The sequence below is a fragment of the Diadema setosum genome, chromosome 1 (genome assembly GCF_964275005.1).
Source record: "Diadema setosum chromosome 1, eeDiaSeto1, whole genome shotgun sequence".
Taxonomy (NCBI): domain Eukaryota; kingdom Metazoa; phylum Echinodermata; class Echinoidea; order Diadematoida; family Diadematidae; genus Diadema; species Diadema setosum.
The window spans coordinates 2858145-2876354 of NC_092685.1; the positions used below are offsets into that span (position 1 = coordinate 2858145).

Sequence of the window (18210 nt, forward strand, 5' to 3'; positions counted from 1 at the left end):
AGTTCTTTTGGTCACTAACTGCAAGTAAAAATCCACCAACTGTCTTTTTTCCTTGGGAGAATACATCAATCTAAAAAGGATTAAATAGTCAGCATATAACAGGAATTGGAACTTCTCTAGGTAGAGATCAAACATGAATGACTTAAACACCAGACAAAGATATCATCACATTTTCTGTTTCACTGATATAAATACAGTATCATTATAGAGATGAAGACAGTTGCAGGAGAAAATGATTTTTGCATGCTACTGCAATCTATGGCACGATTCTGAAGTAAAACAAGTTCATAAGAAGAAGAAAAATGTGTCAAATTAAAAGCCCACTCTAAGATTTCAAACAAAGAGTGAACAAGGGCAAGAAAACATGAATCATATTTGGCAAAAGTTGCTGTATCTTATACTACATTATAATCCCAGATATTGAGTTTATCATACATTTCTAGCATAATCTCTCATCAACAATTTGAAGGGAAACTCCAAAATTGTTAATCCATGAATTCCTGTCACACCGTCAAAAAGAGTAACATTACCATACACTGCAGACAGGCCCCATGACCGACAACACTAAATTTAGATGAAATACAATTCTACATATCCTATATAAGGATGGCATAATGTCATGAATTCAAATCACAATGTAAAACTAATGTAAAGTCAGGTTATTTCATCAGAAGTCTTTCTTTTTTTTTTTCTGTCCTCCGGAAAAATGAATACGCTTAGAAATTTTAAATCTTAGAAATGACCTTTTTTTCTACACATTCCTTGTAAGGGGTGAACAGGAAAGTGGAAAAACTTGAACAGACAAAAGCAGGCAGACTTTTGACCTATTCTATCAAGTGACCTATATGCATTTTGATAAGACCTCATCAAAAGCTAAACAAGACAGAAATAAAAAAAAAAAACTCTCAACCAAAAAATATGTTTAAATCAACTGCTATGGATTCTAGTCTCATCAACACTAAAGACAATGTATTCTACAAGCATATGCTCACCAAACACATTGCACACACATACACACACGCTCTCACAGGCACGGAACACATGGGGCATATTTCCCTTGGACATCAAAGTTTTGATTGCACTCTGCGTCTGTGTACTGTTACAAAGTCATTTCCACTACGTGTCCTTGAGTGAATGCACACATGATACACAAATATTGCAGAGACAAGTGTTACATAAAAGGAAAGTCCTTTCTTTGCTAACGAGCACTTCTTAGAATACATGTATGTACAAAAGGAGTGCACTGCTATGGAAGGGGACATTATATTTTTTTCTACATCAATTGACTTCAGTTCTATGTATCACCATGCTCACTGTTTACTATGACATGGCTAAGAACATGAAGAGGAAAAAACAAACAAAAGACAAACATGCAGGTATAAGGAACCAAAGAAACTTCTCAGCTGGGACACAAAATATTTAGTTGCAATGAATAAGTAGTATTACCATATCATATTTTGTTTTGGAAATGTAAGTTTCTCTTGTGGAGATGGTGGCATTCACCTGTTATGTTTCATAAAGTCTGAAATCTGTGTCCACTTGAAAATACAAATTTCACCATTCTTTACTTCCTGTTGCACCAGCCTTGGTTTTCTGCACAGCTCCATACAGCTACTGGAGGGAGGACCTCCCACAACTACCATGAAAGACATAAAACCTCTTGCATCCTCACAGTCTTGTTGGGTGGCACATTTCCCAGTCCAAGCCCTTAGAATTTGATTCCAAGTGTGACAGGAAAGAACCCAAAATCGAATAAAAATCCATAGCCCTGAACAAATGACAGCATCCAGTTGGCACAAAGGGGACACTTGACTTGTGGCTGAAGATGAAATACCATCATTGGAACATCTTTCTTGGATGCCACAGAATGTGACGCTTGCTCTCAGTGGTATTGATGTTATCAGAGAACCACCTGATGACAATTCCTTTGACATGGACCGTATGGCCTTGGCAATGTGGCTATTCCCGACGTGGCCTCCTTCTTAAGCTACCATAGTCTTCATAGTCACTGGTGGATCGGATCCTCTTGCCCACCTGGACTTGGGACTGGGCAGTCAGCTGCAGGTGGATGGCTGCAGTGTTCAGCTTACCTGTGGATGTCAGGATGTCCCGGAGACCTTTCATCTTAGCGCTGCGGAAGGGGATCTTGATGATGGGCTTTGGTGGCAATATTTCTTCCGGCTGACTCTCTGTATCATCCTCTTCATCCTCATCTTCTCCTTCAGCTTCCTTGTTATCGGGATGCTCCACTGCATTGCTGTTGGAGCTATCTTCTTCCTGTGAAAGCTGGGATTTCAGGCGTCGGTGGAATGCCATCTCGGCAGGACTTTCTGCCTTCATCAGTGACTCCAGAGTCATCCCAGGGAAAGCGCTGCCATTGGAACGGGTGCTAAGAAAGTCACTGAACTCAGACTTTGTGTCCCACAGTCCCATTCCAGAATTGAACGCATCTGATGAAAACAGCTCAGGATGGATGTTTTCTTCATTCTTCTCCCCTTCATCTCCTTTGCCTTTCTTCACTCCACCATCTGCCTCATCCTGGACTGGCACCACATTCTTGTTGATGTCTTCCTCTTTGGCCACTACCTTCTCCTCTCCTGTCTTCTCAGCATCTTTATCAACCTCTTTGGCGTCATCCTTCTCTTCTTCCTTTTCATCATCATCTTCATCCTTCTTCTCTTCTTCCTCCTTGCCATCAGCATCAATCAATCTCACGTCAAGACAATTTCTTATGCTGCTGTCAAACTTGGTGACTGATGCCACAAAGTGCTTGGCCCATGTGATGTGCAGGACAGGAGTGGAGCTGCCCTCCTCCCACTTGCAGATGTTATCATAGAGTTGCAAGAAGAACCCATATGCCTCGGGATCTTCCACTATGTGCCTGGCATCTTTGGTCCTGTACACTGTTGCTTCCTTCAGGATGAATGGTATCAACTCATTGGCTACCTCCAGGAATTCTTTGTAGACTTCCTCATCCTCACGATTGTAATTGTACCTTGACGAAAAAGAAGGAAAAAAGCAAGAACCATACTGAATGGCTTGAAAATGTAATTTCAAACACACTACTACAGTGATACCTTATAGCAGAAAATCAATAATGTATTCCACAAATTGTCTAAGTATCAGTTTGAAATTACAATACACTAGAGTTATTCTTCAACTGTTGCATTGTATTGTTGATATATACTGGTATAAGGGAAGGAGATAAACATATATATATATATATATATATATATATATATATATATATATATATGTACAAGTACGAATTCAACAGGCAATCACATAGGAATATTGCTGCTATCTACCTCACCTTACATGATCCCTTAATTTCTTTTCCCCACAATTCTCTTGCTTTATACTCACTGGCTGACCACTCTAGCCCCTTCAGCCCAGTACTGCATGGCCCGTTTGTACTGCTTTTGCCGGTACAGGTGTCCACCAAGGTAAGTGTATGGGTAGACATGATGGTCTGAGTAGCATTCCCTCCCTGCCTTGATGGCCTCTTCAAATAGGTCAAGAGTTCCTGGTCGACCAGGCGATGGGTCAATGCTTTCCAAGTCTCCTAGATTGCTCAGAGCCATGGGATATCTGTAAAAACAGCAAGAGGAAAAATTGAAATATGTATGATTCCTATCACCATAAAATCACACTATCTTTCTATCTTTCCTGCAATGTTGTAATTGAATTGGATATTCCTACTAGAGTTAATGGTTCGGGAAAAAAAAAACAAAAAACAAAACAAAACAAATTCTGTGACCCTGACAGATGGTGCCAAAATCTAAATAGCACATTTACACCTCATGCTGCACACCTGGGCCAAATAACATGAACTGAGCCAAATTGCCAAACATTTTTAAATGTTTACAAGAGCTGGGATGTACTGATGGAGACACAGACAACAGCAACCACAGCATTTCCTGAATTCTTGAGGGGCACAGATATAGCACAACACTGAACATGAATACTAAATTATGAGCTTGAACCTTTCATCCAAGAACATCCAAGCTTCATGTCCTGCTTCAATCAATCTACAGTTTCTTCAACCCAAATTTGCTCAAGGATAGATGGCCAAACTACATTCAGCTCATCAAGGCACATGCTACCACACACACAAACTGATCACAATACTTTTACAGTGATAATGATTGTGCAAATACAAGATGGCGGTTCTTACTGAAAATGTTCTCTTCTGCAAAATCATGCAGATGTCAAAAGTAGCATTCCAATAAAATGAAAAGTTGTGAAAATGCTGAATAAGTGTGCACACACTTACCTTTTCAAATGATCCATGTCATACAGCAGCCACAAGAGCTCCTAGAAAAGAAAGAATATAAAACTTTGATAAAAGTTTAAACTCACTAATAGGCATGATTAATCGGCATCTTAAACCCACTGGTTTGTTAGATGTAATGTTATGAATGGTTTATGACCTAATGTGGCTGGAGCTTTCAAAGTTGGATGCAAATGAAATCTGGATTAAAAGTAAAGAGGTTTTAGCTGGTCAGATTCATCAAAATAACAAATCTACACGACTGCAAAGTAAAAGCAACAACAACAACAACAACAACAACAACAAACCCCTACTAGAAATGTCGCTATGGTGACTGGTATGCAAAAAAAATAATAATAATAATAGAATGACATTTTTTGTTGTTGTCACAAATGTGTTGAATGTTTTATTTACTTTCTTTGAACTAGGTATAATTTGGATAGATGGCTATAATGTTTAAGAGAGCAAGTATTCACAGATTCAAGGATTTTCACTTGATCTGTGACTCTTTTAAGTTTATGCATTTAGTAATTCCACGGTACAAAAAAGTATAATTTCAGCATTAAATAGTAAAATTTTAGCATTTTAACCTGACCTTTGACCTCATGCAACAAAAATTCCCAGGAGAATCACTGTCTGGTAGTCTGCATAAATATGTACTAAGTTTCATGATGATACTTTGAGCCACTTCCGAGATTGATAAAAAAGTGAAATTACTAGTATAGCATTCTCACTTGACCTTAGACCCTATGGCTCAAAACTTTCCCAGAGAATCTCTGTCTGGTAATACTTGTATATACACTAAGTTTAAAGAAATGCCTTTAAGAGGCATTGCATACATATGGGGGAAATAGTGAAATTTAGAAAATTTGACCCTGACCTTTGACCCTTGACCCCAAAGCCCCAAGATAATCACTGTCAGGCAGTACATGCAGTGTACTGGTCAAGTTCCATGAAGATACCTTGAACCATGTAAGAGATATGGAGCAAAAAAAAAAAAAAGCATTTCACATGACCTTTGACCTTATGGCCCAAAACTGTCTTAGAGTCTTTATTGGGTGTGTTATGCATACACTAAGTTCACTACCTACAGACATTACACAGATATGGGAGACCTTTGACCCTGGGAATGTACACCCAAACATTGATAGACACAACTTCGTCCATCGTGTAAATATAGTGCCAAATAATGCCAAAACAGTTTTAAAGTTACGCTGTCCACAAAATTGATTACAGACGGACGAAAGGACAGACAGACAGCCCAAAAACATGTCTCCAGCAACACTTCATGGCAGAGGCATAAAATCCCTTAGCATTTATATGTCCAGATGTACAGATGCAAAGACAGGCTTCTGGAAATATGTGATCAAATCAAAGTTTACATGGCAAGTTGCCATGTGGACCCGGAAGAACAGAAGCTTGCATTACATCTCCTCCCCTCCTCCTATACAACAACAACAACATCATGAGAGCTATCAATATTCTACTGACCCATGACATGAAGTCATATTTGATATCACTATGGTGGCACACATGTTCCCTCTGACTCATCCACACCTTTATATTGAGTGTGTTTCTACAGGGGACACCTCGTATCACTGCGGATTTTGTCCCTCGCATCACCTCGTATTTTACAACTACCCGAACTGTTTCTACTGAGCGATAAATACGCGGTGATACACGGTGATGCATGGACATGCAAGAGAACTTGCTGTGAAGAGGAAGTTGCGTATTTTACAAATGTGGTCGTAGGTCGCGCAATATGGGAAGGTAAACAACAATCAAGATGGCACAAACTATGATCGGGACATGACATGTGATTTCGCTTTTGTACTGCTCTCACTGCCAGTCAGTGAGTCAGGAGTCAAGTTCAATCTGCTGCTTTGAGGAGGAGAAAGTGGCCGAATGTTTCGGGAGATGCAATGTCTCAAATTAGAAGAAGCATGTAGGCTATTAACAACGGCATTCCGCTGGCAATCCACTTTGTTTTGCCATCCAAAAATGAAATGCCCTTCACTACTTCTGTCATCTGCCGCCACTTGAAAACAGAAAATCGCTGCAGATCCGATGTCCAGTTGATATTCTCCGAAATAATTCATTCAAAGAACAAGAAACAAGCTAGTGTATCTATCTGTTCAGGAAACATTACACCCTAACAACATGTGCCATACAAGTGTAGACTGTATGTATTGTATAGGATACTACAAGACGCAAAACCAGCACTGTGAACGCAAGCAGGTGTGTGACCATGTGATCAACGCAGGCGAAATCTCCCAATAATTCAAGACATCCTGTACACGGCAAATTTTGTTACCTGATGTGTTTCTGCTGAAAATCGTCCCTCACATCACCGCACATTGACCACCTCAAAAGGTGGACAACGGAACACCTCGCATTGGCCACTACCCGATCTGTTTCTACTGAGGAAAAATTTGAGGTGTTACCGCGCATCGCCGCGCATCACCTCGAATTTTCATCACTCTGTAGAAACAGAGCTCATTGACCCTTCCACTCTTTTTTTTTTCCAGTTGTTTACTCCTGTAAACCACATAGAGTTATTCCTCTCTGCACCATCATCTTCACATGACATACACATTGCACACAATCAAGTTGCCTATGTTATGGAGAGAGCCTTTGCTATTAAAAAATAGGAGCATCACAAGGTGTTCAATACCATAACACACCACTATTCATGCGTTTACAGTCCTTAACAACAATCTGCTTGATCACATGCATGATTCAATTGTTATGGACCTGCACAGCTCAGGTTGTTCAGGCTGACAACTAGAAGGCTTGCTAGAGCTTGGTACTCACAGCAACAACTAGTGCATGAAAACTGGTTTCCAGAACGAAAAATATGTTTAGCAGCAAGCAACTGAAATGAGTTGAATGTGTTACAATTGTAACTTCTATGTGTTTATCAAAATGAGTAATAATTATAATTAACAATTAATTGTTTTGTGTTTGTTTTCTGGGAGGGGATGGATTGAATTTGGAAAGTAGATTTTCCTCACATTATTCTAAAGCTAATAAGTGATACTTCTTGTTTATGGATTGAGCTTTGAATTCAAATATCTGTACACAAGAGGACACATGCTACAAGTGTATGTACAATATTGGTTGGTGCATATAGTCTTCTTGGTTGCCAAAATAAATACAGACAGAAACTGCAGGTGGCATACCACTTTGTAACATTATTCTCAACATAAGACCCAAACTACGCCAGATGTAAACAGAGGGTTAAAATAAGACCTTCTGGAGTAAAACTTGAACAGATAATATTACAATCCTTCCACTCAAATAAGAAAAACTTTGTTGGCATACTAAATTCTGCTATTCTTTTTAATGCAACTCATCTCAAACTTCCACATCTCCCTTGTTTGAAACACTCAAAATTATTTAGTTAATTTAAATGAAAGGAGAAAGCTGAGAACGCTGACTAAAAACATGAAAACAAAATTATAAAACCCCTTCCATCACAGCTGACAATAACAACATGACAGGCAACCTTTGGATTATTTGGTGGCATTAAGCACTGTTGCCATGCCAACACCATTCATCTCCAATTTCCCATATGGCAGTGCTTCAGCCCACACAGAGTTATTAATTGCTCACGGCACCATCGTAGATGTCTTCATGCCCCTCGGAATGGCTGAAGACGCCAAGTAATGAGTGCAAATATCCCTGCACACCCCCGATTGGCAATGAAGCTTGGTGATAATCACAACTATGGTCAAATGTCAAACGTGAGACATTAACCAATAATGCAGTAAAATAGAACTCCAGTTCCTAGCCAGACAGCACCTGAATATTCATTAAGATGCATTTTAAATCTGACACTATGTCACCAGTCATTTCATGGCATTACTGAAAATTGCCGCACACTTTCACATCACTGCTTACATTCCAATTTATGACTGCTTATTAGTCTAAATTTGCTTTGGCTTGATCAAAGGTCAATTAATGTTAATAATACCGATTTTGAACAGAAATGTACCCTGCATTGTGGATACAACCTTACCTTACCATGTCACAACATTTAATCTATGATAAATTAGATATTGAGCACATGATCTGTGCTGGCTTTCTAACATCCAAAGAAACATTTGGAAATTCAATAAGCTGTTTCACTGTTAAATCCCCAGGTAATTGAACAGACATATTGCACAAGCAACTTCCACAAAATTACATTGTGTCTTTTTGATTAAATTTTGATATAACAGGAGGGACTAAAATTGAAAATGGTTTAGTATGGACATCACAGAAAATATTGGGTACTGCTATGACTATAATTTGTTACGACTGTACATTTTGAAGAATGCAGAAGAGCAACATTTTCAATATCATGTTGTACATGTTCCACACATATCATTACACTCTATCATGACATAAAAAAAATGGATGGGTGATAATTTTTCAGTTTGTAACTCAGCTGCTTACTCTTGCCATTTTAGGGGGAAGAAAGATGATGAACACTGTATGATATATTCATAAGAACTTTTCATTGATGTCTTATCATTTTTTTTCCTTTAAGCTCAAATCAAAAGCAGAAATAAAATACTTTTAATATTGTGCCAAGTTTGACAAAATTCCAATTGATATTTCTGGTGCTACATGTACTTTAGATACAGAAAAAAAGTTCAGAATTCAGATTCAAAAAAAAAACAAACCCCACAGCTAAAATCTACTGGGATACTTGGACAGTTAGATGAGACACTGCTATAAAAAAAAAAAGTGATATGAATTCAAACCTTACAAAAACATCACTACAAAATTCTGTGACTTGATGAATTTCATATAAGTCTGGTTAATAACATTCACTGGCCTTTTACTCATGACAGCAAAATCTAATTTGTCCAATATGCAGGGGCACATGGGGAAAAAAATCAATATGAAGTAGGCAGACCAACCACTGACTTTTTTTCATAACTTTTACTTAAAAACTGCAAAAATATTTCCATTGACAGTGGCACAACCAGAAATCAATCAGTGCTAAGAGTATCAGAGGGCCAGTCTGTATGTGTCTGAAAGCCAGGGGGTTCTCTCAAGAGAATAAAAAGGAAAGGGAGAGGGAAAGAAAGTGGGGGGGGGGGGGGGAGAGCAGGGGGGGAGAGCAGGTACTCTTGCTGTGTGCAGATTTTGTTTTTGTCTTCATTCCCCCGCTGGTCCGGGAGCCATGGGGCGAGGATCAATAGGGAGACAATTTTTCCTTTACTGTTACTCCATTCCATGCACAGTGCAAGAAGTCCATTTTTTTCCCCCCATTCATACACACACACACACACACGCACATACACACAACGATACAGAGACATGCAAAGACTCACTAACACATAAAAAACAGCCACTGACCCAGTACCAAGGCATGACAGTGAGTCATAATGACTGGGTTGGCTATAATCTGTAATGTGGAGCTGGTAAGTCCAGAGATCATATTCACATTCATGCACAATGAACGTCAGTCTTTTGATATGAATTATAGATGGAAGGAGAATTCTCATTCAGTAGGGGCAGAGGAAAGGTGCCTGTCTATGAGCAAAGTGGCACTTACTATAAAACAAGGAATGTTCGCGCACATTTTAATTTCGCGAATTTCGTGAAATTAAAATGCACACGAAAGTTCTTGTCTATACTACATGTATATGCATTGAATGCCAAAGGCAGTTCGTGAAAATTTCATGCCACAAAAAAGGCCGTCGGCTCCAATTCGCGAAAAATTCATGCCGCAAATATATGTTTTACAGTACTTCTTATATGACTGCTTATTCATCGACAGATTAGTAAAACCGAGGTGACAGATAAGAAATCAACATCTATAGTCCAATAACAGTGGGGCAATAAACTATCACTGAAGGTGAATAATACCCTCACTCCAGCAGCTCAGACTCCTATGAAAAAGAATTGAACCAGAGTTTGATAAAAGTTTCTGTTTGTGTGTGTGTGTAAATGTGTGTAGTACCTTGTGAGTACCTTGTGAGTACCTATGAAAAAGAATTGAACCAGAGTTTGATAAAAGTTTCTGTTTGTGTGTGTGTGTAAATGTGTGTAGTACCTTGTGAGTACCTTGTGAGTTTGATCTGGGGGCATTTCATGAAGTATTTTGTTCGACAAAGTTGTTGGACACATTTGCTCTCAGCTAGCCAATCAGATGCAAGGATTTCAGTAGCTTGTAACAGTTTGTCAGAAAAATATCCCACCAAACTGCGTAATGAAATGCCCCCCCCCCCCCCCCCCGATGTGCCGTGCTCTTTCTAGTACATCCCAAATTTATGTAGAAATCCCTAAATGTCACAAGGTTTGGTAAATTGTGGTTACCGTGGCATCGCTTTGTCCAGCAAACCAAAAATCAGGTCTCCACATTTATACCTCAATGCAAGAATGTCCACCAAATTTGATTTTAATTGCTTCACAATTGTGCAACTAGTTCACTCAACAAGATTTGCAAGAAAATATGCAGTTACCATGGCAATGCCTCGTCGGTTTCTTGAATTGAATAGAATGTAGATACTGGCAAACTCTTGTGTCAAAGTGCTCTACCTACTATTTGTGCTACTTAATGAAGAAATTGCACATTCACACGTAAATTAAAACCATAAATTATAATACGCAGCTTGGCTTACAAAAGGCAATATTCATATTCCTCTAATTTTATACTTTTATATAATGTACACAAGTTTCGAATACTTCACTTTATACAATGAGCAGTCAGGCCTTTGACAGTGAAGTTCTTGATATTAGCCGGGTTCACACGTACAAAATAGCGGGATGACGATCGCGATGCACATCCCGAGTTTTTTTGCGAGCGTCCACACGTACCAAATTAGCGGGATAGCGATCGCGATCGGTATCCCGCTAATTTGGCGAGCGTCCACACGTACCAAATTATCCCGCTAATTGCCGATAGAGATAACAGCAAAGCCTGCAAACTGGGTCACGCAGCGCCCTTCTCTATCACTGCCTGTGCGCACTTTCCTTTGTCCATTGTCTTTTACGCGTCAGTAGTGTGGTTCGCGCGCTGTTGTTTTGGTGCGCCAAAGAGGTGAAGGACCTCTTCGCCATAGGCCTCGCTGTTGTGATGTGCGCATTGCATGATGGGATATAAAAACTCGAGATTCTAATCCCGACCGTTCACAGGTACCAGCGCGGGGCCAATTATCCCGCTAATTAACGAACCAGCGCAAGATTTCTTGGGATTAGCATCGCGATGCTTATCCCGCTAATTTTCGGGTTTTTTCTGTCCACACGTGCAAAAAACTTGGGATGACGATCGCGATGCAAATCTCGAGATTTGTATCCTGCTAATTGGTGTACGTGTGAACCCGGCTTTTGTTACTTGCCTATTCCTCCCACGCCTCAAGCTTTCATGGGTGTTGCTGGTAGTCAGGTATTGTAAATCCATTTTTATCACACTCAAAATAGACTTTTAATATCTGTACACTCTAAGCAGAGACATGTGTACTCCATCAATGAGGAAGACTTGGTATAAAAATTTTCAAATAGTTCCTCAAAGGAGTTTATTTACCTTATCCAAACAACCAAGTGGTATCCAGCATATTACCATCAGAACATATTGTCCTTTTTTTTTCCCCCTGCTATTTTATAAAGACATTACGGGCATGATTTCCACGTACTAGCCAAGTCAAATCTCCACTACCAAAGAAGCTACATAGGCAATTGCCCAATTGCCCCTGGATAGTATGAATCAAAGTCAGGCAAGTGTTTTAAATTGGAACAATGAGAAAAATGCTTGCCTGAACTGGGGAAGCAACAAGTTTTTAAGCAACTATTTTTTACTTATTCCCCCCTCCCCCACAAACCCACAAAGTCAACTACAGAGATGCCCAAAGATAAAGACTGTTTAGTAATGCAACACACATTAATTTAATTTCAGCACTTTCATAGAGAAGCCCTAGTGCAATGCAATGCCAACACTCCATCAAACCAAATTTGTTACATCAATGTGTTTAAGTGTTTGAATCAACTTGTGCTGTATTTTCAAATGGTTGAATTTTATTAAGCCCTTGACTTACATGTCATTATCTGTATCATTTTCTTATATTTTGAATTCTTTTTTTTTTTTTCAGGCAAATAAAATTCATGTTCTGGCAAGTGTTCTGCAACGATTTGAAAATCTGCTTGCCCGACTGTGCAAATGGTATTAAGAAAGTTGTGTAGTACCCTGCTACATGACATGACCATACTAAAAGTAGCTTGAGTATGTTACCAAAAATAGAGCTGAATAAGCACAAACAGAAAATCTAATTCTGATCATCATCACCATCATCACATGCAAAAATTTTAAAATGTTTGATGGTGAAATTGTATCATTGCCAGCAAGTGGGGACAAAAAAGAAGAAGAAGAAGAAGAAGAAGAAGAAGAAGAAACCCCTCTCGAATAAAAAACAGGCAACCTATAGCATGAAATGTCACAAATCAATTCACAGACCTCAGTACAAAGTGTACTACTATGTCACATCCAAGAAACCATCCCTTGGTATTCATTCAGAAATCTTGGGCACATTTTGTAAGAAAGAGAAGGAAGATAATCTACAACAAAGTAAAGCTAAACAGTGTTTGGTATTCACCCAATATCATCCTATTTATGCACTGAACAGAATATGAAGTGACTAAACCTTGCAATCTAATGATGAATAACTCACATGAGGGGTCTTGCAAGCTGCATGTCTTGCTAAGTCAGCTGACTGAATGACTTTTCATACCAGAAAATGCCATGTATCAATCTCAAAACACTTCACGATAAAATTCCGTGCATAATTTTGTAACCAATGCACATCTTTGTATGATTTCATAATAAGAAATCTGTTCATAAAATCCTTCAATGTACATCTTTGTATAATTTCATGATAAGAACAGGACATAAAAATACATAGCCACTGAAGTGCTGTGTGACGTTCACTTATGTATTTGTGGCCTTTTTCATCCTATTGGCTATTCATGCTGATACGTGGCTGTGCTCTCTCTGGGCGCTTGATAAGTGCACTGTGAATTGACACTGAGAAGACTGGTGAGACAATGCTTCATGCGAAGGCATAAAAGCTGTGTTGGCATGAAATCTGTGGGTAAGCACGATCACCAAGTGTGATATGGCACTGAAGGGGGGGGGGGGTGGGTGGAGAGATTACCCATGTATTGGGGGATTACAACCTTGCATATGGTTTGTCTATTTTTGTGTAAATACCAACCTAACGTTGCACAAAGCAGTTGCAATATCCACAAATGATGACCTTTCATTACAATCAATTAGTCCCATATGAACAGATCCAACATCGACCAGATGACTGATGTACTTGGATTCATGGATGTTTATGGCTCAATTCTCTTCTAATTCCATTAGACAGCTCATCTGAGAGCTCCAGTTTAATTATATCATACAATCGAGAAAGTTAGTTGTTGCTTCTTGGGTGAGTATCACAAAAACTATGAGCTTGCTTTTAGGTTGTGATGATTAACACTTATGAAGCATAATTAATTGAAGTACATCAGTGAAGCCTAAAGATTCAATGACATCAATAGCTCCATGAACACACCAGATACGAAAGAAGAACAAATCACTGAGTCTGGCAGCCCTCATCAAACTGCTATTATAGTAGGCTTGCTAAGGGCAAAAAAAGGGTTGATCGCTGCATTTTATAGTACAAATGTCCTATTTGGCACACATCTTCCTCGGTACAATTAGAATTATTTCATCTAAAGAGACAATCTGTATCTATGCAAATAAGCCTTAATTTGCATAATTTATGCAAAAATACATATAAAAATCACTACAAAATATATGTGCAGCCAGCAGAAATACCTAATTTGGTAGAAGTATTCGAAAGAAAATGTGGAAACAATTCCTGCAAAAATTGATGTCATACCTAAAAACATAAAATTTGCATAATCATGGAGTTATGCAAATTGATTTGTAAACAATGAAACCCCCCTTAAATCTCATCCTAGATAGACATAATCCGTTCGAAAAACTCTATGAAACAAAATGAGAAATAATTTGAATAACTGAACCATCTTTATCAGCTAATTTACATAATTACTAAAGAAAGTGAAGTAAAAACATTATTCTTAACGTTTTCCTTACACTCTAAGAACTGCATTTTATGATAAAAACTACCCAAGTAGTATGCATATCCTTTGTTAGTAAAAAAAAAATGGTTAGTAATAACAAAACACTATTTCTCTATGCAAATACCACCTACTTAGCATATTGTGCATATTAAAGCCCGAACGTACCAGATGTCAATGGTCAAGGTCGCCTTAAGAAATTGTATCAGTTTACGCGATAACTCAAGACTGGATTAAGCAAATTTCACCAAACTTAGTCCAAGGATGACGTATGATAGGGCAATTAATTAAGCTGTTTTTAAGTAAAATCGGCAAGAGGTCAAAGGTCAAAAAGTTCAAGGTCAATCCAAAAATTTCATTGTTTCCCCCATATCTATGCATTGCCTGAAGGTATTTTCTTGAAACTTAGTGACTGCTTACATGTGCTACCAAAATAAGATTCTCCAGAGAGTTTGAGGTCAAGAGGTCACAGGTCAAAGGTCAGGTGAAAATGTTAAAATTTCACTTTTTCTTCTCTGTATCTCGCAAATGGATCAAGGTGTCTTCATGGAACTTGGTACTGGCAGGGATTTTCTAGGGAATTTAGCGGTCATTTGTCAAAGGTCAGGGGTCAAAGATCAAGGTCAATTGGGCCCTCAAAATTTCACTATTTCCCTCATATTTTGCAATGCTTGTAGGATTTTTCTTGAAACTTAATATACATGTATTACCTAATGGGGTTTCTATGGGAAATTTCCTGCCAAAAGGTCAAAGCTCTGATGAAAGTGCTATATTTCACTTTTTCTTTCATATCTTGAATGTGAATCAAGGTACATGTATCATGAAACTTAGTACATATTGTGTGTGCATGTTCTACCTGACAGTGATACCCTTGTTGATTATCGGAAAATGTTAAGCCCTCCCCTCTCAAGTGTTTTTGTTTCCTCTTGATAAGTAGGAAAGGACATGGAATTCAGTGACATGGTATAGTCATCACCGTCATTGCATTTAATGTATGGATCACATGAACGTTAATTTTGATGCACGCATGTATAACCTCTGACATTCTTACCTTTTACATTTTTACCTGTGTATTTTTTTTTTTCTATTTTAACCTCTGACATCTTTACACAAAACCAGTTAACAAAATTATTATTTTTTTTTTCTTTTGGAAAAAGCTGCAAGATCACGTAGGTCATGATCATCTATACAGGCATTAGCTGGTCTGTGGTAGAATATAACATTCTTTGGACCGCCAGGGAGTTACATTATCCCAAGGGAAAACAATGACAACCAGGGAGAATATGACATTTACGATCCTCATAAATAACAGTAGCATGTGACGATCTGTTGACAAATCACATCCTAAAAATTGTAGAGGTCATCTAATATCCTCTTTTATGGCTATGAACATATTATTTCTGCATTGATTTATTGTAGAAATTGACTGATTTTAAGTCAGAGACTAAGATTATTTGACTTAAAGTATACCATCTCTTATATTGTTCACATGACAATTTTTGCATAAATTATTGCCTTACCAAAATGTTATTGTGTATAAATTTTCCAGCATAATTTCCATGCCATAGCAGCTCATAGTACTGAGGGAACTTTTTTTTTTTTTTTTTTTCTTTTTCAGAAACAGACTTTGTTTCTACAAGCTTGAGCTTGTAAGTTCTTAATGTGTGCAGATACCCTAGGGGCTTGCATCCGCATAATTTGCACAAGTTTATAATCAGTTTAATGTAAAAAGCCTCTTATTCGCTTGGTTGCCTACAAAATACAATGAAAATCAGAATTCACACTTTCACTATGGTAGTGTTTTTTGCAATGATTTTCCAACCATGACCTCAGTTGTGTACTGTTTTAAAGGGGAAAACAATCCTTTTGTCAGCAATATTGTTCCTCTTCCTATGTAGGCCCTACTGTTATATTTGCATAATCATATTTAAAGAGTGTCACTACCGATTGCTATTTTTCCCACCCTGCAAAGCATTTATGCAATGAGGGAAAATTGATAGTAAAAATTATTTCAAAGATCAATATGTTTCAAAATTTCACGTCTTGTATACTTATTCATGATTTATGCATAAAATGCCTAAGTTAATTAAATAATATGGAAAAAATGTAAGCAACTGAAGTCTTGGTGTGAGAATATTGTCTTATTCTATTAGCTTTTTGGATATTAAGTTCAAAGCAATTTAGGACATTGTCACATTATTGCATTTTGTTTGTTCTGATTATCTATGTGTAGGTATTGATATGCATATTATGCAAATAACAGGTTGTTTACATAGAGACAGTTTGTCTCTTTAGATGACTCGTTTGCTTTTGACCCAAGGGACATCCATCCCAGGTTCAAACTTTGTACTACAAGATCCAGTGCTTAATCGATTAGAAATTCTTTCAAAAATGCAGATTTTTGCACAATAACGTGCATAATTATGCAAATTTTATGTTTATTTACATAGGTATGAAATTAATTTTTGCAGGAGTTGTTTCCACTTACTCTATAGAATACTTCTACCAAATTAGGTGTTTCTGCTGGATGCAAATATAATTTTTTACAATTTTCATATGTATTTCTGCATAAATTATGCAAATTAATGCTTATTTGCATAGATACAGAGTGTCTCTTTACATGAAAATTTTTCAATTGCCCTAAATCGCCCTAATGAACATCTCTGCCAAGTAGGACATTTGTACTAAAAAATGCAGCATTTACCCCCTTAGCAAGTCTACTATTAATAGATCTCGTCCACCTGATCAATTCTTACAGACATTTTGAGAAGTCATGGCAGGGTAATGACTAACCTGCTGCATGGAAGCCAGTTCTATGCTGTCCAAAGATGAGTTGATGGTGGGGTTGATGGCAGAGACTAGGGCTGCTACTTCCATCTGTCTTGTGCAGATCACTGGATGTCCATTCAAGTACAGCCAACTCTTTTCAGTTATACCTAGATAAAATGAACAAGGAAAAGTAGAATTTACGCGGTGCGTAATATATGTCCCCGCCGGAAGTAGCATTTTGTAGCAAAATGTACAATACAGGTCACAAATCAAGGTCAAAGGTCAAAGAAATCAAAGGTCAAAATTCTGTGTAGAAGTTTTGAAGCCCTCACCTGCTGCCATCACATAAAGCAAACGGAATCGAAATCAGGTTACAAATGGCGGAGTAGCATTTTGTAGCCATTGTACAATATAGGTAAAAAATCAAGGTCAAAGGTCAAAGAAGTCAAAGGTCAAAATTCTGTGTAGAAGTTTTGAAGCCCTCACCTAGTGCCATCACATAAAGCAAACGGAATCGAAATCAGGTTAGAAATGGCGAAGGAGTAGCATTTTGTAGCAAAATGTACAATACAGGTCAAAAATAAAGGTCAAAGGTCAAAGAAGTCAAAGGTCAAAATTCTGTGTAAAAGTTTTGAAGCCCTCACCTAGTGCCATCACATAAAGCAAACGGAATCGAAATCGGGTTGGAAATGGTGAAGGAGTAGCATTTTGTAGCCAATGTACAATATAGGTCAAAAATCAAGGTCAAAGGTCAAAGAAGTCAAAGGTCAAAATTCTGTGTAGAAGTTTTGAAGCCCTCACCTAGTGCCATCACATAAAGTGAGCGGAATCGAAATCGGGTTAGAAATGGCGAAGGAGTAGCATTTTGTAGCAAAATGTACAATACAGGTCAAAAAATCAAGGTCAAAGGTCAAAATTCTGTGTAGCAGTTTTGAAGCCCTCACCTAGTGCCATCACATAAAGCAAACGGAATCGAAATCGGGTTAGAAATGGCGAAGGAGTAGCATTTTGTAGCAAAATGTACAATATAGGTCAAAGGTCAAGGTCAAAGGTCACGACTGAAATTCTGTGTAGAAGTTTCAAAGCTC

The 18210-nt window shown here is 38.1% G+C and overlaps 1 protein-coding gene across 1 annotated transcript in view; it reads right to left on the reverse strand.

Moving 5' to 3' along the window:
- Positions 1–1500: 1500 nt before the first annotated feature.
- The window catches only part of LOC140246377 (menin-like), a 30485-nt gene continuing 13775 nt past the window's right edge, over positions 1501–18210 (reverse strand). The window contains exons 3-6 of the mRNA XM_072325848.1: positions 17147–17289; positions 4277–4317; positions 3367–3591; positions 1501–2995 (exon numbers count right to left, since the gene is read on the reverse strand). Of these exons, the coding sequence (XP_072181949.1) occupies positions 1960–2995; positions 3367–3591; positions 4277–4317; positions 17147–17289 (1445 nt within the window). The 3' untranslated portion in view covers positions 1501–1959. The remainder of the gene's footprint in view (positions 2996–3366; positions 3592–4276; positions 4318–17146; positions 17290–18210) is intronic.